This window comes from Xenopus tropicalis, chromosome 5 (genome assembly GCF_000004195.4).
Source record: "Xenopus tropicalis strain Nigerian chromosome 5, UCB_Xtro_10.0, whole genome shotgun sequence".
In the NCBI taxonomy this organism is placed as follows: Eukaryota; Metazoa; Chordata; class Amphibia; order Anura; family Pipidae; genus Xenopus; species Xenopus tropicalis.
The window spans coordinates 135054622-135079314 of NC_030681.2; the positions used below are offsets into that span (position 1 = coordinate 135054622).

Here is a 24693-nt window from a genome sequence, read left to right on the forward strand (position 1 = left end):
AGCCAATGGATGGACAGAAGTCTGCCTTTTACTCCCACACTACTTCCTGTTACAGTTAGAGCTGCATTATTTCCTGTCAGCTGATCTCTGTGGGAGCACACAGCCCATCACTAAATGGCGGCTCAAGGGAAAGGAGGGAAAGGATGTAAAAGGGCAATATTTACTGATATATATATTCCAGTTTGGTCACTTAACATAATATAAACTATATGTTGGTTTAGTATTCATTCTGGGGTATAGTTTTCCTTTAACATAATCATTTATTTTTGATCCCACTTTGTCCCTTTGCTACTTGTAGGCAATACTACTTGCCTTGTTGGTCAATATATTCACAACTGGATACCAAAAGTCAGTAGGGCTAGAGGAGCCCTGATTGACTATAAGTAACCTAGTCATTTATCAACACTGGGCAAATTGGCCGTGGGCTGTAACCCATAGCAACCAATCAGTAATTAGCTTTTTTTTCAGCCTGCTGCTGGTAGAACAACGAATGCAACTATTTGATTGGTCGCCAAGGGTTACTTCCCACGGACAAATTTGCCCAGTGTTAATAAATGACATTCAAACCTAAACCAGTGTGAGCAGTTGAGTGCAGCTACATATCCATTCAATAAATAATAAAAAACAAGATGTCCAATTCTGTGATCTCTGAAACATTAGCATATAATGGAAGGCATTAGCTAGGGTTTTAACAATAAACTGGTCTCTAATAGTACCTCAGTAGAACCTCTTCTGTAGAGGAGGCTGCACTTTGCCAACACAGACAGTCTAAACTATGGGTTAATGTAGTGGTTTTCAGACTCTTCTGGTTCATGTCTCCCATTGAGGTACAACATTTGGGTTCCCCTTTGCTCAAAACAAGGTTAAACACTGCGGCCAATCAGTCAAAGTCCACATCTAGGACCGAAAATAGGCATTCATTGCATATCTAACCATAATTTACCTTCCATCAGGTCTCCCAGGAATGTCTAGGACAGCAAAAATGGCATTTTCTCAAATTCCTGCCCCTACTTTCCCTAAGGTCACTGCTTCATACAACTTGTGATTTATTGGGGTAACATCAGGTGTTTAATGGAGAAGAAAAGGCTAGTAAAGAGTTAATCTCAAGCTGCAGGCATACCTTCAGTTCTCTCAATAGTGCCACTAAGTCTCCCCATATTTCTCCCGTTCAGATGATCAGAAACCTCATAGGAAAAAAAAACCGCTGAGCTCTGTAAAGAAAGTTCCCATAATGCCTCGCTTCTGCACCCTGCACCAAGACCATGAGCCCTGTACATGCTCAGTTAGTTAGACTATGAGGAAGCTTCCTGCTGATTGGCTCAGATCAGAAATTCCTAAGGGGGGAAGGGAGTTCTTAGCATTCTTGAGGAAGGGGGAAGCAGAAGAGGGGAGAGAGGAGAGAGCTGCGTGTCTCTGGCACAGGAAAACAAAGAGACAACAAATCCTGTTTCTTTTGACGGAGTGCAGCGTTTCTGTGAGTGCTTATGGCTGTATTTACATAGACCTTTCTGATAAAGCTTACTTAGTTTTTACCTTTCCTTCTTCTATAATATATAGTAATTGCACTATAGGCATTTTGCAACTATTTTTATTTTATTTTTTTGCAGAGAATAGTCAGATATTTTTTATTTTACACTTCAGTTCTCCTCCAGAGCAACTGATCAACTATCTTAATCAAATTATCAGTCACAATTAAACCACTGCCCCTTATCTGTAAACCTAAGACACAGGGTCGGGGATTCATTTATACAGCGCTCCCAGAGTGATGTAGTAAGCGTAAAAACACAACAGTGATTTATTATCACTTTATAATGGGAAAAAATAAATATGGATTTTATACTAAATGAATTGGCAAAACCTTTTCAGTACAAGTTTTATTTACCTCACTTAAGTTGAACAGAGGTACAGTAGGCATTGCTGCTGTATGAACTCTGCAGACCCATCATTACACAGATGATTGCATACAATCACACTATAAATGTTGTGATCACAAAGCTGCCATTATCTGGCACTAAGGGATTGATTTAAAGGGTAAGGGTATCACCTTCAAATTAACTTTATTAAGTATGTTAGAGATTAGCCTGCTACTTGAAGTAATTTGCTCTTTGGTCTATGTCTTGCTTCTTTATGGGTTTTGAATTATTCTTCTCCCTGTTGTGCTTTTACTATTATAATATTTTACAACAGAGGTACTGAAATTTCAGTCAGTTGTGGTGACAAATGACTAAATCACTATGCACCGACTATAACAGGTGACAAGCACAGTTCAACATGTTCAAGCACAGTTTATAAGGATATATTTTACAGCATATTCATGGTTCTTGCCTATTATATTGTTAATAATGTTTATAATAATAATCCTTTTAAGCAGGTCATGGAACCTTGTGGTGACTTCTAATATGCTCATATTTTACAACAGGGGATACATTATTATTATAATACACAAGTTTCAGTGAGTCACCACTGATAAGCACTGATTATAACTGATGACACTACAAAGCACCGTTATATATAATTTATAGTATATTCATGGCTCATGTGTTTAATATACCAGCATACCTGCCAACATTTTGAAAAATGCAAAGAGGGGCAAAAAGAAATGTCGCACGCAATGTGGCAAAAATGTTTGACCACGCCCATTTTTTTGTGACCATACCCCTCCCATTTTACAAAATTTGGAAGGTTATTTAAAGTTTGAACACATTTATGGGGGTTTTGGGGTCTTGTTTTATGTGTTATTGCAGTTTTTTTTAACTTATTAGTTACAAATGTATCTAAGTGAAGGTGTTGACTATTAAGTATTCTGGGCTCTCTGCCAAAACCCTACTTATCTAGTTAAGTTTGAAAAGCGTTGTATCTTTTTTGGAATTCAGTGCAGGAGATCAAAGGGAAATTAGGCCCTTTTAATAAGTATAAGAACTGTGGCCTGGGCTGTTAAAATCGGGACAGTTGGGAGGTATGTATCCATAAAGGTCCTCTCCTATTTATCTTTGATTATGTGTTCCAAACCAAAGCTTGGTTTTATAGAAATGTGTGCCTTTAATGTGCATTATTACTATTAGGTTAATATTCCTTCTAGGCCAGGTTATTAGGTAGCATCTGAGAACAGATCTGACAGTAGAGGTAAAAGGTGTGTGCTACAATACCTGGGGGTTGTAACTCTTCTCGTTGTGTGTAAGGAAGCCCGAGAGAAAACCAAGGGACACGTGGAGCCTCAGACTGAGAGGGAGAGACAGCTTTGCCTTGGATGTGAGAGGGAGAGACAGCTCTGCCTTTGATGTGAGAGGGAGAGACAGCTCTGCCTTTGATGTGAGAGGGAGAGACAGCTCTGCCTTGGATGTGAGGAGAGACAGCTATAGCTTGGACGTGAGAGGACAAGACAGCTCTGCTTTGGATGTGAAAGGGAAAGACAGCTCTGCCTTGGATCGAAGAAGGAGTGACAGTTCTGCCTTGGAAGTGAGAAGGAGAGACAGATCAGTCTTGGGATGTGAGAGGGAGAATCAGCTCTGCCTTGGTTGTGAAAAAGGGACACAAACCTTCCATGAGTGTGAAAGGGAGAGAGATGCTGCTCTACCTGGGGCTCACAGTGAGTGGGATGTGTAGCTCAGTCCAGCTCTGGGTGATTCAGAACAGGGGTCCTAATTGCATAAAGAAAATGGTGAGTTGAAAGGAGCAAAGAACTATGAATGCAATTCTGCAAAGGTGGTCATAGCAGTATTGGGGAGCTCAACCCTCTGTTAATTTACCCAAGCGGGTATCAGGTGCAAATACTGGAAGAACCTCACCTTGCATGGGGGTCAATATCCAACAGCAAAAAAATCCAGTAGCACACTGAAGATGCAAGCCATGAAAAAATTGTATTTTATTTGCCCAAGTACATATAAACAAGCAAAGAGCAACGTTTCGGGACCCTCCGGACCCTTTCTCAAGCTCTAGCTCTAGCTTGAGAAAGGGTCCGGAGGGTCCTGAAACGTTGCTCTTTGCTTGTTTATATGTACTTGGGCAAATAAAACACAATTTTTTCACGGCTTGCATCTTCAGTGTGCTACTGGATTTTTTTGCTGCAAAGGTGGTCATAACCTGCAATTATTCAGCAGTTTATTGTCCTGTGTATGGGGCCTTTTGATGGGCTGTGATAAAGACCATATTGGCTTGTTAATGCTGTCCTTGTCCTGCGGGTGTGCCTTTACCATCGCTGTGATCCAAGAGCTTGGCCCAAGGGCCAACAATTGGCTCAGCCCGGTATCACTGATATTGTTTATTCAACTTTTTTTTAAAATAAAAACTCAAAGCTGGCAAGATCCATTTAAACCAATGGGCACTCAGTAGTTGTTCTATCATTCAACTAACACGAGAATTCAGAGGAGTTTTTTACATTTGCTTTCTATTATTTGGAAACCCAGTATCCAGAATACTCTGAAATGCAGCATTCCATTTGCAGCAGTGTCCTACTTACATGAAAAATTCTTCCTTTTTTTTTTACCAGTTTGCTTGTTTCTCTACAAAAAAAGGCAGTAGCAAACGAGTCCTGCTGTTTTATTTTTTATTTTTTTGGTAAATGTTTAATGGTCTCTAAGAATGGAAAGCCCTAGGTCCCTGGCATTCCATATAATAGATGCCATACGTGTAATAAAGATAAAAATGAAAGGAACATGTTTTATTTAATGCACCCGTTGGCACGAGGTAGAAAAAGGGTGACATTAAAAACTACAGCCGTTGTGGGCAAACACTGCACTGTTTGCAGCAAAGCAGACATTGAGAACGATGCAGTGGGGAGATGCTCTGTATGTGGATTTCTCCCAGTGTAATATCAAGGCAATTAATAAAAGGCAAGTCATTTTTGTTGGTAATGTAAATTTTAAAGAAAGCAAGGGGGGGGGTTGTGTTTAACAGAACAGGCGTCTCCTACACAAACTAGTTGGAGGGAACATTCCCCATTGTTCTCTCGGCTTGTTTCTTGTCAGTGTTCCAGTTGCCTATCAAGGATTTTAGCCAACCTGGGCACATTTCTCCTTTAATGCGCTGCAGCAGGAAGGCACTCTGGTGGAAAGACAAGAGCACCCTGGATGGCTAATTCTCTCTGACTGATTTATAATTTGCAAAAGATGATGTGACCTTTAAAACCCGCCAGGCTGTTCTCAGTGCTGCTGTTTTCTGCTGAAAATGCTGCTGCTGCTGTTCCCAGGATCTCCGCTGAGTGCTTTCTTTCTCTAATTTATCTTCCTGCAAAGGATTTTAGTGCCTGCTGTCTCTCTGTGTCTTGCTGTGCTTAGCCCATGCGTACAAGCACGGCGCCGCTTCATCTTTCTTCTGTCCTTATCCTTAGCTGCACCGCGCTTCACAGCCAGAAAAACAGCCCTGATCTACTGGCTCATTTTGCTCGGGTACCACAGGCACATTATAGATGTGATATTTCATAGACCTAAATAGGTCACCAGAAATGATGGCTGCCCAACCAGCCCTGTTATGCCTAGAGGGGGTGGCTGTGCACAGTGTGGGCATGCTAGACTAAAGGAGAGGGCTACAGTCATTATGTGCCATCTATTTCCCATCTCACATTATGAACATTAGCAGATTTATATTATTACTAATAGGTAATAATATAAGCTCCCCATCTCTGGGCCATAAAAATACCAGCTGGGTAGAAACCCTATCCTTTATCAACTTACATCTTATGCATCAGTCTCTGACCCCCCCCCCCCCCCCCCCCCCCGGAGCTTACAATCTAATATTCTTCCCACAGTTGAACACTTACACTAGGGTCAGTTTCATAAGGAGTCAATTAACCGAGATAATTGCTTTTGACTGTGGGAAGAAACCGTAGTGACGGGAGGCAAAAATCTTCCCAAAAGGCATCAGTACGGAGGCTGAAGAGCCTAAAGTGGCTCAGACATGGACTGAATACTCGGATTTTGGTCCTTGGACCATATGATATTGCTTGTAGATTTGAGAGAACAATAAGGGCTGTTTTGATAGACAGTCAGCGACTGTGTGCAAGTGAGCCCCCATGTTCTATATATAAGGCATTATCTCTCAAATACCCTTTATAACTAGCACTCATTCATCAACACTGTCACAGTGCCATAACCCAAAATTACATACATTATTCTACATGCTGTAGACTGACTGGTTGCTATAGGTTACTGCACAGTGACTAAATCACCCAGTATTAATAAATATGCCCACTAATTATTTATCTAGATAATAAAGGGCATCTTATAAAGATATAACACCTAAAGCTAGTGGTCACGTCTTTGGCTATAATAAAAACAGCCAATCGCTGCTTTGGATAGGTGGTTTTAGATTAAAACACACATCTGAGATTTTTTTGGGCCAAGAACCACCTTTCTATTACAGCCAATAAAAGGCAGAATGACCCTTCTCTGTCAGCTGAAAAACCCAAGCAGCAGGCTGGACTGGCAATCTGTGGATTCAGGTAAATGCCAGAGGGGCTGCTGTAAGATGCCATAGCCAGTAACTATTTATTGGGCCTGTGGGGGGGTATTTAGGCCTCAGTGTACCTGAAATACCAGAGCCTATTTTGAATCTCAGTCCAGACCTGACAAGCTGAGAATATGCAATGAGTGTCATCATCACAGTGAATAGAATTAGTAAATACCCAGTTGTGCCCGGTAGTGCTATACGGGCTGGCCCAAAACTTGGGGGGGTACATTTTTAGCAGGACACTGTCCACGTCCTAACCCACTTGCGACTTTGGCATATTTATATACACAAATTATATATTTTCTGGGCACAGAACAATGAGACGTTAGGAGTCATGCAGGGCAGACCCTTAGACAATGAGCGTGGTGACCATTCCACATAACAGGGCTATGAGCTTCATGCAAAGCAATCCGAGGGTGAAAGCTTATTAGTAACAGCTCTGAAATGGGCAGAACGATAACAAATTGGGATTATGCCTGTGTGTATTTTATATTTTCATTTGTTGAAAAACAAAAATCAACATTATAACAGTTCTGTACTTCCATCGATGTACTGTATATTGGAAGCTGTTTCCAAAGTCATCCAACAAACACATATCGGTAAGTGTCTTGACAACAAAATTTAGTAGTGTTAGGCTTTACACATCATTTGTGAGGAACAGCTTGCATTTTGGGCTATAGAAACTTAAAAAAAAAACAAATCACATGCAAATGAAACGTACACAGCCAGACACCTACTTTCTTAACCCTTTCAGATCTGCAGCAGAGTGCCTTACTTTGCCTTGCATCACATCCACAACATGGGGACACAAGGTCTTTCCAATATCAATATTGAATCTGAAGTAGCCAGTACTTGCCATGAAGAGATGGGCTGAAGAACCGCACAAGGAAATCTGCACCGTGGGTTAATTAACACAAGCTTTTGTATCCTTTGTATTTCTGTTGTGTATGGAAGTATTTAACAGCTTTTAAAGCCCAGACTGTTTTCAACTCTCCACCTAAACTCTGTACCCATATGCATTAATTATCACCTTTTATTTTACAGCCTCCACCAGTAATTTGTCCTGCTGTTTCCCGATGGATCCACTACATTTGCCTAAAATGCTTTTCTTCCTCCATCACCCTAAAATACACAGTGTTTAACCATATTCTTGTACTGCAAAAAGTGTATATATTCTTCTACTTTAAGAATGGAATGTTTGTACTAAGATTGATGCAGCCAACCTATTCATACAGGAATCCCTATTACTGTCAGACTCTTTCTTTTTTTTAATGTTATCTCAAGCACATCTTTGTTGGGAACCAGATCAGTGGTTCCCAACTGCGGGTCTGGTATCTATGGTGGTGTTGGATTTACATCTGGCGCTGCCCTTGGAATCGCACCTGCCCACCCCCTCCACCACCCTTAAGGTGGACATACACGGTAAGATCCACTCACTTGGCGAGGTTGCCATGGGGCCAAACGATCGATTTAGAATGACGGGTATAGGCGCCCATCTGGCCTTAAATCGGCAAGATCTCTATCGGGCAGGTTTGATTTTTCATCGGATTGAGGATCGCATTGACTCACTGATGCGGTCCCCAATCCGACGAAAAATCAAACCTGCCCGATAGAGATTCTGCCGATTTAAGGCCAGATGTTGGTTGGGCATGCCCCTCGTTAGTGGCCATACACAGGCCAACAAGTTGCCGAATTGGTCTAAAGCAGTGCTGTCCAACTGGCGGCCCGCGACCCCCCTCTGTGTGGCCCCCCACCTGTCTGGCTGCTTTGATGGCTTACTCTTGTGTAAGATCTAAATGGTATCAGTACTGTGATTAACTGCATGGTTCTCACCTGAGATTCAGGCTGTAATCAGGCTGCATTGTTTAAATATGTAATCCCCTGTGTTGTTCACACCTTTTAATCTCTGCATTGTTCAGCCCCTGTAGTGTTCACAACTCAGGCTCAGGCTGTAATCACCCCCATTGTTCCCCTGTTCACACCTCAGGAAGAGTAGAAACCCACAAATAATCCCTGCACACTACAAAAAGAACATATACTGAGGTGGTACTTCGATTAAAAAGTTTTTTAATATATAGTTATTGTGCAGACTGTAGCAGTCTGTGTGTGCCATACACACAAGCATCATAGGGCAAGCAGAGTATGGCACACACAGGCAGGGTAGGGAAGGCAGAGTATGGCACACACAGGCAGAGTATGGCACACACAGGCCAAGTATGGCACAAACCAGCCAAGAATGGCAAACACAGTGAAAGTATGGCACATGCAGGCAGGGAAGGCAGAGTATGGCACACACAGGCAGAGTATGGCACACACAGGCCAAGTATGGCACAAACCAGCCAAGAATGGCACACACAGTGAAAGCATGGCACACAGGCAGGGTAGGGAAGGCAGAGTATGGCACACACAGGCAGGGTAGGGAAGGCAGAGTATGGCACACACAGGCAGGGTAGGGAAGGCAGAGTATGGCACACACAGGCAGGGTAGGGAAGGCAGAGTATGGCACACACAGGCAGGGTAGGGAAGGCAGAGTATGGCACACACAGGCAGGGTAGGGAAGGCAGAGTATGGCACACACAGACAGGGTAGGGTAGGCAGAGTATGGCACACACAGACAGGGTAGGGCAGGCAGAGTATGGCACACACAGGCAGGGTAGTGAAGGCAGAGTATGGCACACACAGGCAGGGTAGGGCAGGCAGAGTATGGCAGGTTTTTGCTGTACTACAACCATTAATATGGGTATGGTCATGTGATAACATGGGTGTGGTTTCAAGTGGGTGCGGTTTCAAAAAGGGGAGTGGTCAAAACTGGCTTCCATTATCGGCCCTCCACCACGTAGGTCGGAAAAATTCCGGCCCTCGGTACAACAGAAGTTGGACAGCACTGGTCTAAAGGATCAATATCGGCAGCTAGAATTGGCCCGTGTATGGCTGCCTTAAGTCGCATACTTACATAGGTTACTTGGCTAGAAAAAATATCAAAGTCAATCAAGTTCAGGCCCTCCAAATTAACCCCAGTGCACATATATACACACATTCTTACCAGCCTATCTATACATTTGCATAAATAAACTGTATATACCAATATCTATACCAAATAACTGTAGATTTGGTATCCAAATATATTATGTTTGTTCAAGAAACCGACCAAACCAATCTTAAAGGCATTAATAGAATCTGCCATCACAACATCACTTGTCTGGGCATCACACACTGCCCTTAATGCGAAGAATGATCTTAAGGGGTGGCTCTGGTGAGTTAATCTTTCCAACAAGCTATCTATAATGCCCTTTAATATATCTTGGAAGAGTAATTGTCCCCTCGCAAGCATCTTTCTTTCAGAGAAAACAACCCCAACCTTGATAGTCTACCATCACAGTTTAAATCTTTCATCCCTCTAACCAATTTAGTTGCACCTCTCTGCACTCTCTCCAGCTCATTAAAGGGGACCTGTCACCCTAAGAAATAATTCCAAATTGTTTTCCATTATGTTTGTCAAGCAAAATAAACTGTACTTATATGTTTCCTTCAGCCTTGGCATTCACAGTTGCAGCAAGCAGGTAGGTGCCATTTTGTGGACACTGTTATTAAGACAAGCTTTGCATCCTGCCAAAATCTTGTTTATATGCCAGAATGGGAGACCTAATACACATGCACTGATTACAAAATTAGATGGTGAGGAGGGAGGGGGAATGTGAGGAGTGCAGTGACATCTAAAAAGTTCTGAATAGAAAGTGAAAGTAGCTCTAAGGCATAGAGGCAGAGCAGGCAATATGTGATTGATAGCTGGGATTTTTAAATGCTTTTATAATGGGTATGGATGTGTAAATAAAAAATGAATTTAGGTTTCATGTTCAATTTGAAAAGGACTTCTATTATAATATGATTTTTATATCTGGGTGACAGGTCCCCTTTAATATCCTTCTTAAGGACTTGAGCCCAAAACTGCACTGCATACTCAAGGTGTCTTCACCCCTTGAGATAATGCCCTTTTCTAGGCAAGAAAGTACTGCTTTAGCAGCCACTGAAGTCCTTCTCTATTAAGGATAACCCAATCCCATGCAATACAGTTTATAACTCACATTTTTATCAGTTCTACTCAAGTGCATAACCTAGCACTTATCAACAGCTGCCAACCTCATTTGCCAGTTTGCTGACTAGTTTTCCATTTTACTCAAATCACTCTTCAAGTGGCAGCATCCTGCATGGAACATCTAGTTCTGCAAAATTTAGTATCTGCAATCAGTGTATGCTTGGTAAAGTCTTTTGTTCCAATTACCTAAGAAGGTGCTCCCCCATCTTCTCTACACCAGCTCCAGTGCTGGATTTAAACTTAATGGCTGCCACCATAACCCGTTTTAGAGTGCATTACAAAAATATCATCCTGCCCCTAGAGGGGGGCTGGAAAAGTATCAGCAGGGCTCAGCCTAAAGGCCAGTTAGGGTAAGATTTGAGGAGAATGCTCCTTTATTTATACCTAAAAGCCCAGCAATAATTCAGTCAGGATAAGGTTTGTTGTGAAAATGGACTACCCAAGATACTATTGGAACTGTGGCTGAATGACAATATTTTGTAATATTTTCATGAGTTATAGAGCCCTGACCAATGGTGGGACCTTTAAGGAGGGCTTGAATTAAGTCCAACATCTACTGTTGGACGTGAAATAAATACGGAGTATGTAGAATCTGAAATTCCAGAGTGGCCTAGAATCTTTCTTCTGCAAGACAGTCTGATTACCTCTGACAACCAAATGGAGTTTGATTTACCAACATAAATTCCAAGTAAATATTGGTTACACACAATCTTTTGTCTATGGGGTTTATTTAGGATATGGCAGAGATGTACAAGTACAGTTGGGCTGGCAAGCGGCTTAGAGATGGATTTTTAAAGAGCTGATTTTTCTGTCCCCCCATTCCAAATGTCAGTACCAATTCAACTGTTTCATTTTGTGGCTGCATTTCTGGCTTTTAAACAGCTCAGTAGCAGAAGAATGTTAATTTGGGTATAAAATAAAAATGGTAAGCTGGCCTGTTGTTTCCATCTAATTAACTGGGAATTAATATTTTATTTGTATTATTCACAGTGGCATTCGTACCTAATGAGCACTGTCTTTATATTGTAAAACTTTCTGAGATGTGTCATGCAAGGAACTATGGTAAGTCTCTTTAGACATGAGATGCAGAAAGTATCTTAGCCCTAGATAAATGTACCTAGCTCTGTCACTGGAAAGGGGACAACAATCCATGGCAAGGCAGAACTGTTACCATTACCATTTTTACCATTTTGGTAAAGAAGGATGAGGGTAAGAGCAAAACAGTCTGGCTCCAGTCTGTCTTTATTAAGAAAAAAACCCAGTGACAAAGATATGATAAATGTGTTTTCAGGTTAAGAGAAACTCAATGCATATTTTTTGGAAAACCAGTGGCTAGTTGAAAAAGCCATGGAAGATACAGTAGATATAGGCTGGCACTAATCCAGGTCCCAAAAAAAGTAGAAGATGAATAGCAGTTCTTAAAGTATAAAAGAATGATAGTTTATTGTTGCATATCTCAAACAATCATATTAATAGCGTAACACGTTCAGTGTTGGACTGGGACCCCAGGGGCCCACCAGAAAACCTTAGACCATGGGCCCACTCTTCAAACTATTTTTCATCCACTTCTTACTCAGTCTCTATATTTTCCTATTTTTATCTTTACATACTATAACATATTCTTCTATACAGTGTATTTAGTTGCTTGGTTCCCATAGAAAAATAAGTAATGACCACGAATTAGGCCAAATGGAGGAGGAGCAGGAGGGCCCACTGACACCTGGGCCCACCAGGAATGGGCACTTAATAATAGAGATGGCACAAAACGCGTTAGACTATTAATATGGTTGTTTGAGATATGTAACAATAAGAACTGCCATTCATCTTCTATGTTCGTTAGATAAATGCCAGCCTGGGGCATGTGGACCTGGTACCAAATTTAATGGTGGCAAGCTGATACATTTCTCCTACATTCTACTGAAATACAACTGTACAGTGGAGGAAATAATTATTTGACTCCTCACTGATTTTGTAAGTTTGTCCAATGACAAAGAAATGAAAAGTCTCAGAACAGTATCATTTCAATGGTAGGTTTATTTTAACAGTGGCAGATAGCACATCAAAAGGAAAATCGAAAAAATAACTTTAAATAAAAGATAGCAACTGATTTGCATTTCATTGAGTGAAATAAGTTTTTGAACCCCTACCAACTATTAAGAGTTCTGGCTCCCACAGAGTGGTTAGACACTTCTACTCAATTAGTCAACCTCATTAAGGACACCTGTCTTAACTAGTCACCTGTATAAAAGACACCTGTCCACAGAATCAATCAATCAAGCAGACTCCAAACTCTCCAACATGGGAAAGACCAAAGAGCTGTCCAAGGATGTCAGAGACAAAATTGTAGACCTGCACAAGGCTGGAATGGGCTACAAAACCATTAGCAAGAAGCTGGGAGAGAAGGTGACAACTGTTGGTGCGATTGTTCGAAAATGGAAGGAGCACAAAATGACCATGAATCGACCTCGCTCTGGGGCTCCACGCAAGATCTCACCTCGTGGGGTGTCAATGATTCTGAAAAAGGTGAAAAAGCATCCTAGAACTACACGGGAGGAGTAAGTTAATGACCTCAAATTAGCAGGGACCACAGTCACCAAGAAAACCATTGGAAACACATTACACCGCAATGGATTAAAATCCTGCAGGGCTCGCAAGGTCCCCCTGCTCAAGAAGGCACATGTGCAGGCCCGTCTGAAGTTTGCCAATGAACACCTGAATGATTCTGTGAGTGACTGGGAGAAGGTGCTGTGGTCTGATGAGACCAAAATAGAGCTCTTTGGCATTAACTCAACTCGCTGTGTTTGGAAGAAGAAAAATGCTGCCTATGACCCCCAAAACACCGTCCCCACCGTCAAGCATGGGGGTGGAAACATTTTGCTTTGGGGGTGTTTTTCTGCTAAGGGCACAGGACAACTTATTCGCATTAACGGGAAAATGGACGGAGCCATGTATCGTGAAATCCTGAACGACAACCTCCTTCCCTCTGCCAGGAAACTGAAAATGGGTCGTGGATGGGTGTTCCAGCACGACAATGACCCAAAACATACAGCAAAGGCAACAAAGGAGTGGCTCAAGAAGAAGCACATTAAGGTCATGGAGTGGCCTAGTCAGTCTCCGGACCTTAATCCAATAGAAAACCTATGGAGGGAGCTCAAGCTCAGAGTTGCACAGAGACAGCCTCGAAACCTTAGGGATTTAGAGATGATCTGCAAAGAGGAGTGGACCAACATTCCTCCTAAAATGTGCGCAAACTTGGTCATCAATTACAAGAAACGTTTGACCTCTGTGCTTGCAAACAAGGGTTTTTCCACTAAGTATTAAGTCTTTTTTTGTTAGAGGGTTCAAAAACTTATTTCACTCAATGAAATGCAAATCAGTTGCTATCTTTTATTTAAAGTTATTTTTTCGATTTTCCTTTTGATGTGCTATCTGCCACTGTTAAAATAAACCTACCATTGAAATGATACTGTTCTGAGACTTTTCATTTCTTTGTCATTGGACAAACTTACAAAATCAGTGAGGGGTCAAATAATTATTTCCTCCACTGTATATAGTAGCTATTCCATGATTCTCCAACAAAGAAGCAACCTTCCTTTCATATCCTTCACACATATTGACTTGGAAGAAATGTCCAATACTTTCATTTAAGGCACGTTCCCCATAGCACTTAACTGATGTAACCCTCTTAGAAAAGTTAGGAGTTTAAAAACATTCACGCTGAGTTTGACATGTCATTTGTGGGGTTTTTTTTCTTTTTTTTTACTGAAATCCTCTGCAAGCAGTCTCCCCACTCGGTTTCACCCGATGATACAGGTGTCATGCTATAAAATGACATTGTTTAAGAAGAATCGGGAACCTCTGCAGTAAGTAACAGTCCTGTCAGCTCTTGTTGAGCAGATTCCCTAACCTGTGACACTTCCCAGACTTAACTGCCATTGATCTGTATAGGAGATAACAAAGGATATCAGAGCAGGAACCTCCACCAAAGGTTAATGAATCTCTGTAATAAGGATGGATTGTCAAACCTGTAGGATTTACAGTATTCGGTGATACTCAAGTTACAAATTAGCAGACTCCTCTGTTTGATGATGACTGGTACTAATTATATCTGCTAATTTAGGTTACTAAGAGAGATAGAAGGAAAGGCCTTATTATTATAATGATTCTGTGGATTGGGCAAAGATATTCATCTTCTGTCACTTATCGAGACCAAGGATTCATAGCTAGTAGCATTACTTGAGTTTCTACATAAGCTGCTTCAGGGATCTCCGAGAGAGGAAAGCATGCCATAAAAAATGCATCAGAAGGGCCCCCGAAGGAATACTGACAACATAGTTTCATTTATACTGTGCCATCCCCTAGGCATGGGGATGGCATATCGATTTGTTCAAATTGCTACATTCCTGTTGCAGCAGCCAGGTTAGGCTTTTTGAGACCACTGCAGCCCCTAATCTTAAGGGCTATCCTCTGCAGCCAGTGGCATACGAATAGAGAAAGCAGACCCCGCAGTCACGGGGCAGGGGCCCCCTTTCTTCCACCCCCTCTCTCGCATCCCCCAGCCTGGTCAAATATAAATACACACTGGCCACTCTTTGAAAGGAGAGCAAGCAGGGAGCTATACGGAGCTGGTAGCATTGCTACTCTGTGATGGGGGGACCTGGCCCAGAGTTGTTATGCTGCTGTCTGCAACTGTTGAGCAACCAATTAGATTTTTTTTTCATCTTGTAATTTGAAGTAGATTGATCAAACCAAAGTCCTGATTGGTTGCTACTGATAATTGCTCTGGTGCAATTTTACCCATGTGTAAGTTAGCCCATATTAGTTTTAGTACCAATGATCAACTGTAACACCAAAGTGCCAAAATCTGGTTTGCGCTATAGCCAATTCGTTAATCTTAAAATAGCTTAACTTTTCAATTAAATATTTCCTGATTCTGCAACAAACTCAGTCAGTCTGGTGTTATTCGACAGAAACAGTAGTATCTGGGCCTATAGCTCTATGCTGGTTACTAAATATCTCACTTTTTATTTTTAAATGTCATTGCAGGTTGGAGATTGATAAGGGAAATGTTTCTGAGTAGCTTGAGCTAATGGGACTTTTACAGACATGGGTTTCCCCTGACACTTTCAAGCAATGACCCACCGCTATTAAGGTTTGAGGTTCAACATCTGGAAAGAGTCACCCTTGACTCATAAAAGGGGTTATAGACATATTACTGACTCGCTAATTCCACCTGGTCTTTCTGGTGTACCTAGAAGAGTAAATAGACATGTTCAACCAATCGAACACTTTTTATAAATCCAATCAGAGATGACTTATGAAACATCAAGGATGGGTCACCGGTCTGTATGGATTAAAAACATAACTGTAGCTTTACAGCTTTTTTTAGAACTCCCCATTAGACTTGGTTTCTGTCTAATGTTGCTTTTCCTTGACTTTGCATTTGACCTGGTCTTGGGCCCTGTGACAGTTACCTTCAGCGGGAAGTCTTCTCTGAGAATACTATCGTATGCCAATATAATTCACAAAATATTTACAGAAGAAGAGATACTTATAGCCTATATATTATGTGATAGGAAAGCAAAAGCTAGAGTGCTGCACAACTGCAGGGCCATGGGTTAGCTATGGGCCTTCAATGGATATTTCAGGGCCTAAATCTACTCAAAAGTTCACAGAATTCTTTGTATGGCATCATCATATTGATATAATCAGGAACATATGAGAAACATTCAGCCTACTGCACATAAAAAGTTGAATACTACAATGCTAGAGCTTGTGTTTAGAGAAGAAAGCCAAAATATAAAGGGAACGACTGGCCTACAAGTTAATAAACAACTGGAAAGAAAGGCAAAGTAAACTTATACCCAACTATACATGCAATGGGCAGAGTAAGCTGGATAGCATACTGCTTGGTTAGTGTTTCTGTAGTGAGAAAAATGGCAGCTGCAGATTTCTTTTGTTAAGAGTAAAATATTCAGAAGCCTACCAGGCCATATTGCCATGGGCAGTGTTGTCAAGGTGACAAAGGAGCTCCAGGGCCTGGGCGTTGCTTGATGTATCATCAGGAGATTCATGATTGCCTCCCTGCAGTTCCTTGGGTATCCTCCACACCGCGGCACATGTCAGGACTTTGCTATCGGAAACTAAAGAAGGAATAGAGAAGTCAGCGGTAGCTTGAGAACACATTTGGAATTGATGCATCGGTATTCACACGAGCACAGCAACCATGCCCATCTGCTGCTTAAAATATTTAAGACTATTTTTTTTTTGTTATAAGCCACAGAATGCAGAAATGAGATAGAGGAAAAACCCTGAAGTCGGCAATCAGTCCTCTGCAGAACTCCTAATTAGCATATGTTTAACCCAGTTTCCCCATGTTCTGAAGCCAGCGTTCGTGTCTTAATGAAATTTTAATTCATTTGGTGGTGGGGAAAAAACAGAATTCTGTTAAACCATCAGCCCTTTACTTTTTTTTGTTATGCAAATACACAATGAAAACTGGCTTTTATTAGGTGCAAAAATGTGTAAAGCATATTTATAACTCAAGTATCACCACTGCCTTCAGCTTGGGCAAATGGCTACATCAGATATACCCCGATATTCAGAAATAGGGCATTTGCCCCCCCCCTAAAGTTTTCCTCTCAAGCAGGGCAAAAACAAGTGCCCCAGGTGTCCATAATTTGCTTGTTTCTGTGTGGGTGTGGGAGCATGTACAGTATATGCGAGTGTTCATGACTGTGAGACAGTATGGCTACCTGAGGCTGCTACACCAAGGGAACCCACCAAATTCCAATCTAAGGTCCTCAGCATTTATTTTGTTGTTTAGATATCCCTCCAAAAAAGGGTCAGATTCAACTCACTAAGAAAATCTTATCTCATGGTTTATCTTGTAAAGTCTATGGAAAAATCTGGAATTTAATCAGGTGAAAAGTTTTTCTTCTTGAACTGAATGTGGGCCAAAATTACTGTACAATCATGCCCTGTTGATTGCCACTAGGGTTGCCAACTTTTTGGCCTGCAGTCCAGAAAGGCCAGCAGTAACATCACAGAGGCGAGGCAATGACCTCATAGGGGTGGGGAAATGGGTAGAGCAGGCTATGGGCAGCTCAGGGGCAGGCTATGGGCAGCTCGGGGGCAGGAGGTTTACAAGGACCAGATCTGAGCACTAATAAGTGAGAATCTCAGGGGGAAAACTTAAAGAAAGATAGTGCCAGATAGTTTGTAATACCGGCACTGGTCCTAGCTGGTAAATTGCTGGCTGGGCCAGTGAATTGCAGGTCGGGGTGGCAACCCTAATTGGCACCTGTGCCCACTGACTGGCAGTGAATTACCCAAGCATTACTAATACTGATTTGGGGGACTCTTGTGTTCCTAAGTGTACATCGGCGCTGCAATGTAATGTGTACCTATGTACACAATGTAAAGTGGGCACCCATGCTGGTGTGTAGCACACAGATTATCGGCATAGAGAGGTCTGGATGAATATAGAATGCAATATTGACTGTTGCTACAAAGCATATTATTTAATTCCAAAATATTTTAATCTGAGGTTTCGGATACATATTTCCTGTTAGTCATGTGATTCTTTTCACATTTTTTTAAAAAATTGGTTATATTTGGGAAAGCATCTCTTCTGCAAAGTCCTACCCTTAAAGGAGAAGGAAAGTTAGAAATAGATTAGCCACATTAGTGCCACCTAGAACATTATATTTATTCTGCAGAAAGCTTTACCATACCTGAGTAAACAGCCCTAGAAGCTCCCTCCATTTTAGCTTGGTCTCCTTAGCTTCCTGCTGCAGCTCTAGCCGTTGGTAGCATGCTGATGGGAGGGGGAGTGAATTCTTATGAATTCTTATGGGGGGGGGGGAGCAGGACAGGGCTGCGCAGACTCTGGCCCCGGGAATGAATGATTTTTGTGAAAGAGAGAAAGTCAGATACCAAAGTACATGTTTACACAAATAAGACAAGAAATCTTGTGTTTCTTTTGATAGAGGATGTAATATGGGTGTATTTACATAGACCTGTCTGATAAAGCTTACTTAGTTTTTCCCTTTCCTTCTCCTTTAAAGAACTGCAGGAATCTATAGCAGTGCTGCCCAACATATTACATGCAGTGGGGACATTATTTCTCATACATTGTGTTTGAGAACCAGATTATATTACAATGATGATGTCATAAATTGAAATCTATGAAGCCCTATAACAAACTAGGGGGATAAAAAATCCTTCGAAGCGGGCATTCAGCTGGACAGCCCTGATCTACAGGAATTAAGAAAACAATAGGAAGAGAGGAATGGGAGATCAGTTTATTACTGTATAACTGATTATAGGAGTAGAAGTATGAATTATAAAGTCTTAAAGTGAATACCTAGTATTGCTGTAGACCTCTGTATAGAGGAAAAAATCCAGGTAGTTATAATGAATGCATATTGCAAAGTCTAAGCAGCATTCAGAAAAAGAAAGGTAAAGCATTTAAGAAATGTAGATTGGTATTTTCAACTTGTGTTTTTCATTTGTGCTTGGATAGAAAGGATTAAAGAATTTTGTTCTGGATATTCTACATAAAGAATATGCCGGATAACTGGCCTGGATTCTGATTATAGCTGTGTGGGGACTCATTAGCTGGCATTACAACTCACAGCTGTTCAATCATCCGCCTTTTGTTCCTTACAGCTCCCCATGCTGGGTAACCCTCCGATTGCCAGATACACCATGCTGCAATGTATATTTGCTATACTTCTGAGCTCTCGCCATGCTCCCAGGTTGGGGGGGAAAGCGCTAGATAGGCGATTTTCCATCAGTGAGGTCTAATCTTACGTGCTTTTCACCAGCGAGGGGTTGATGACAATGCCGTATAATGTGGTGTTCCGGCTTCAGGAAGAATATTGATTTCAGAGATGATTTGGGACAGTTCCTACCTGTTAGTACTGATTATTTGAAGATTACGCAGATGTTGGGTACTGTGCAACTCATTTGTAACCAAATGAAATATCAGCTCCACCTTGGTACACATGGCATTTTAATTCTGCTACTAAAAAGTACAGGTGCTTGATGTTAAGCTACAACTGTCCAAAGACTACTTAGGGGTAGGTACAGGTATGGGACCTGTTATCCAGAATGCTCGGGAAATCATTTGAATATTGAATAAACCCAACAGGCTTGTTTTGCCTCCAATAAGGATTAATTACATCTTAGTTGGGATCAAGTACAAGGTACTGTTTTATTATTACAGAGAAAAATGAAATTTTTAAAAAAAAAATAGAATTATTTGCTTATAATGGAGTCTGTGGGAGATGACCTTTCTGGATAACAGGTTTCCAGATAAGGGATCCCATACCTGTACAATCGTCTCAAAGTCTCTTGTGTGCCATAAGCTTCAATAAAAAATATATATATCTATATATAGGTCCTATCTACCTGTAACTGCACAACTGAATATACAGCAAACAGCACATGAGTGGAAACACCCAGGAGAATATGTGACAGCAATGTATATAAGTGCAATACATGCCTAGCAGCTACCAGCTACAATAGGGGTTAGGGGGACACATTGGGAAACCTCCAGCTGCTACTGACGCACTGTATTTGTTAGCCTTAGGATTATATTTGTCAAACACGGAAAAGGGTATCTAGTATAAATAAATTTAAAGCAACTGGACTTGTTTGGTAATCACTGAAGACGTTTCACTACTCATCCGAGCAGCTTCTTCAGTTCAACTGACTGGTATGGGAGGTCCTTAGCATATATACTCTTCATAGACACGGAGAAGGGTAGCAATAATAGAGCAGCACTACTCATGGTCTGAACGCTTGAAGTTTTATTTGTCACCAAAGAGAACACTTTTTCCCGGGCACCACACCCTCGTTGGCTATAGCCCTGAAATGTAGTGTATTTTTTGGCCAAAAAACATTATAGGGTTGAATCACTTTTATTAAAGGAATACTGCCATGGGAAAACATGCTTTTATCAAAACGCATCAGTTAATCTCCAGCAGAATCCTGCACTTTAATCAGTTTTTCAAAAAAGCACACAGATTTTTTTTATATTTCATTTTAAAATTTCACATGGGACTAGCCATATTCTTTATTTCCCAGGGTCCCACAGCCATCTGACCTGTGCGTTTAGAGGGATCCTGTCATGGTTTTTTATGGTGTACATTTTATTTCTAAATTACACTGTTTACATAGCAAATAATTCACTCTACCATGTAAACTTTTATTCTTGAACCAACAAAAGTATTTTTAGCTGTAATATTGGTGTGTAGGCGCCATCTCAGTGCATTAGAACTGCTTTCAGAACTGCAAAATGCGCATCAGGTGCATTAGCTAAACAGAATAATTTAGTAGTGAGGGAATAGGTGGCTGGGAAGGAATTGTGAAGCTGCATGTGGTAGGCAGGCCATATGTATCTGCTACTCATTGAGCTCCAGTTGGCCCACACAGGCCATATACATCTGCTAGTCAGTGAGCCCCAGTAAGCCCACCCAGGCCATATATATCTGCTAGTCAGTGAGCCCCAGTAAGCCCACCCAGGCCATATATATCTGCTTGTCAGTGAGCCCCAGTAAGCCCACCCAGGCCATATATATCTGCTAGTCAGTGAGCCCCAGTAAGCCCACCCAGGCCATATATATCTGCTAGTCAGTGAGCTCAAGTAGGCCCACCCAGGCCATGTGTATCTACTAGTCAGTGAGCTCCAGCTGGTCCACCCAAGCCATATAGAGTATATATCTGCTAGTTAGTGAGTTCCAGTTGGCCCACCCAGGCCATATATATCTGTTAGTCAGTGAGCTCCAGTTGCCCCACCCTGGCCATATACATCTGCTAGTCAGTGAGCCCCAGTTGGCCCACCCAGGCCATATATATCTTCTAGTCAGTGAGCTCCAGTTGGCCCACCCAGGAAGCAGCCACACCAGGGGGGAGAACTGGTGCAAGGCATACTGCTTGTCTCTGCTGCTTGGTCTTGCTCAGTATTGAGTAAAACATTCTGCAAACAGAGTCTTCATTTTACTGAAAATTTGCAAGCTTAAATTATAGTATGAGTGTACTAGTGACATGTGTGTTGACAAATAGTCAACCTGCACTCGACCTTAACCCACCCAGAGACCCCCCCCCCATCTCTGACATCACATAGGGGGTGGGCTGAACAGTAGTATGCCTATGAATAAAGACTGCAGCAGGCAGCAGTGGGTCATAGTAAGGTTGGATCTTACTTGAGTGGATCTCCCCATGAACCTGCCTAACCTATGAATTTTGGTCCTATCCACACATCACTAGCGCATAATCCCACAAGCCCATCAATAGATACTTATGTTCATGTCCGACATGAGAGCTCCTATAAATTATTCAATAAGGTGTCCACCATTTACAGGGGATGCTTATAATATATAGAAGGTCTTTTGTTGGGGGCCCCTGTCTTGGTGGAGCCTTGGCAATTGCCCATTTATTAAAGGAAATATATACCCCCCCCCCCCAAACAATGCAGATCTCTATAAAAATATATAGGTCATATGTAAAACTCAGCTTTGTCTACTGTAAATAAACCATTTTCATAAAAATATACTTTTTAGCAGTGTGCCCCATTAGGTAATCCTAGGTAATAGAATGTTGTTATTACAAGTACTAAGAGATGCCCCCTGGGATCAAATGAGTCACAGTGCATACAAACAAACCAAGGGCAAACATACATGTTAAAATCTTGCCCATTAATTGGCTGACATGCCCTGTCTTTTGCTCCCATATTTCTTCTTTGTCCAGTTACAATCGAGCTGCATTATTTCCTGTCAGCTGATCTCTGAGGGAGCACACAGCCCATCACTTAATGGCGGCTCAAGGGAAAGGATGTAAAAGGACAATATTTATTGATATATATATTTCAGTTTGGCCACTTAATATGGTATAAACTATCTGTTGGTTAAGTATTTATTCTAAAGGTATAGTTTTTCCTTAAAGAAGAAGGAAAGTCATTTTGGCATTTTACTGCCAATAGATTCGCCATATTAGTGCCACCTAAAACACTATATTTATTCTGCAGAAAGCATTACCATACCTGAGTAATCAGCTCTAGAAGCTTTCTCGGTTTGCTTAAGATAGCAGCTGCCATTTTAAATAGCTTCCTGTTTGCAGTCTAGCCTATAGCTCAGATCACACATTCCTAAGGGAGAGAGTTCTTAGCATTCTTATGGGAGGGGGGAGCAGGAGAGAGCTGTAGCAGACTCCGGCCACTGGAATTAAGAATTTTTCTGAGGGAGGAAGTCAGACACCCAAACAACATGTTTACAAAAGATGAGACAAGAAATACTGTGTTTCTTTTGATAGTGGACTCTATGCAGCGTTCCTGTGAAGACGTCTTTACATAGACCTTCTGATAAAGCTTACTTCGTTTTTACCTTTCCTTCTCTTTTAAAACAGCACTGAGGTTACATACAGCAACTTTAACTAAGCCAAAATGCAAGGTTACTAGCCACAAAATGGAATAGCTTATAAGCTAACAGATACAAGGCTATACAAGAACTGTGCAGAGACCCAAGTTCATTAGCAGAGCTACTAAGGGTAATCCATATTCATGTAATTGCTTCAAAATTACAACTAAGTCACTATCCACAATGGCCAGCACAAGGTAAGATAAGATGATAATTAACGTACTCGGCCATCGCTTGAAATACACGCAATACTCTATATTCTGAGCGAGTAAACGTTATTTTCTTTTCTTTTTTTCTGGTCATATAATGATCCCCCCATGCGCAACCTTGAAAGGTAACGTGTAATGCTTTGTGCATGACGGCTGCCTACAGACATCCACAGCGGAGCAGTAAATAGCAGAGCTCACGCTTTGATCTGCGAGGGAAGTGCATGGCCAGCTGGCTGCGGTTAATCTGTTGCCCAGGGAACAACAAGTGAAGTGTATGCTTCCTGATACGGCACAGGAGGTACTTGTGCGCCATCGCCACACGGCATCTCGCTGTGCGAATCTGAAGTGCTGGAGATGCTATAGCTGCAGCACAGCTGGTGCCCATTAATGCTCCCTGTGTGAGAGGAACAAGCAGCCAGATTTAAAAAGCTCATTCTTTTCCATTGACAAACCAAGGGGCTTATTACTCCCCTCCCCGCCAGCGCCAGCCTTTCATAACGAGCCGCACACCCTGGGTTTGGCGGAATGGAATGGCAGAATGCAAAGGATTTCATGATTGCTCGATTTTCCTCATCAGCAAAACACAACAATCACCGAAATGAGATGGGGAGAATTTATAGCAGCGGAGAGGCTTGTCACTAGGGCTTAATGTGGATCCCGTCGGTGTGAAGAGGCCATCCGCCATGAACTGCAGCTTGCTAACACATGCCATGGCCGCCTGTGCCAGCCCTAATGAGCTGCGGGTATGCACAGCACTGAGACACCTTTGTCTGGAGCGCCTTATGCATGAAAAAGAGATCTGCCACCCAACACCCACACTGCTTAATCAGTGCCAATGGCCTGAATAACTGCAAATATATGTAAAGCAGCCCAGAGAGGAGAAGCATTGTCATTCCTATATCTGGGATAGAAAGAAGTGCATACATTCTCTGCCATACAGTACTAACCATACATACAGTACTAACCATACCTATATACATACATACATACATACATACATACATACAGTACTAACCATACCTATATACATACATACATACATACATACATACATACAGTACTAACCATACCTATATACATACATACATACATACATACATACATACATACAGTACTAACCATACCTATATACATACATACATACATACATACATACAGTACTAACCATACCTATATACATACATACATACATACATACATACATACAGTACTAACCATACCTATATACATACATACATACATACATACATACATACATACATACAGTACTAACCATACATACAGTACTAACCATACCTATATACATACATACATACATACATACATACAGTACTAACCATACCTATATACATACATACATACATACATACAGTACTAACCATACATACTGTACTAACCATACCTATATACATACAGTACTAACCATACACACAGTACTAACCATACCTATATACATACATACATACATACAGTACTAACCATACCTATATACATACATACATACATACAGTACTAACCATACCTA

At 41.5% G+C, this 24693-nt stretch overlaps 1 protein-coding gene across 1 annotated transcript in view; it reads right to left on the bottom strand.

Moving 5' to 3' along the window:
* The window catches only part of eipr1 (EARP complex and GARP complex interacting protein 1), an 89857-nt gene that overhangs the window by 37318 nt on the left and 27846 nt on the right, over positions 1-24693 (bottom strand). Inside the window, exon 4 of the mRNA NM_001011292.1 lies at positions 16524-16680. Within this exon, the coding sequence (NP_001011292.1) occupies positions 16524-16680 (157 nt within the window). The remainder of the gene's footprint in view (positions 1-16523; positions 16681-24693) is intronic.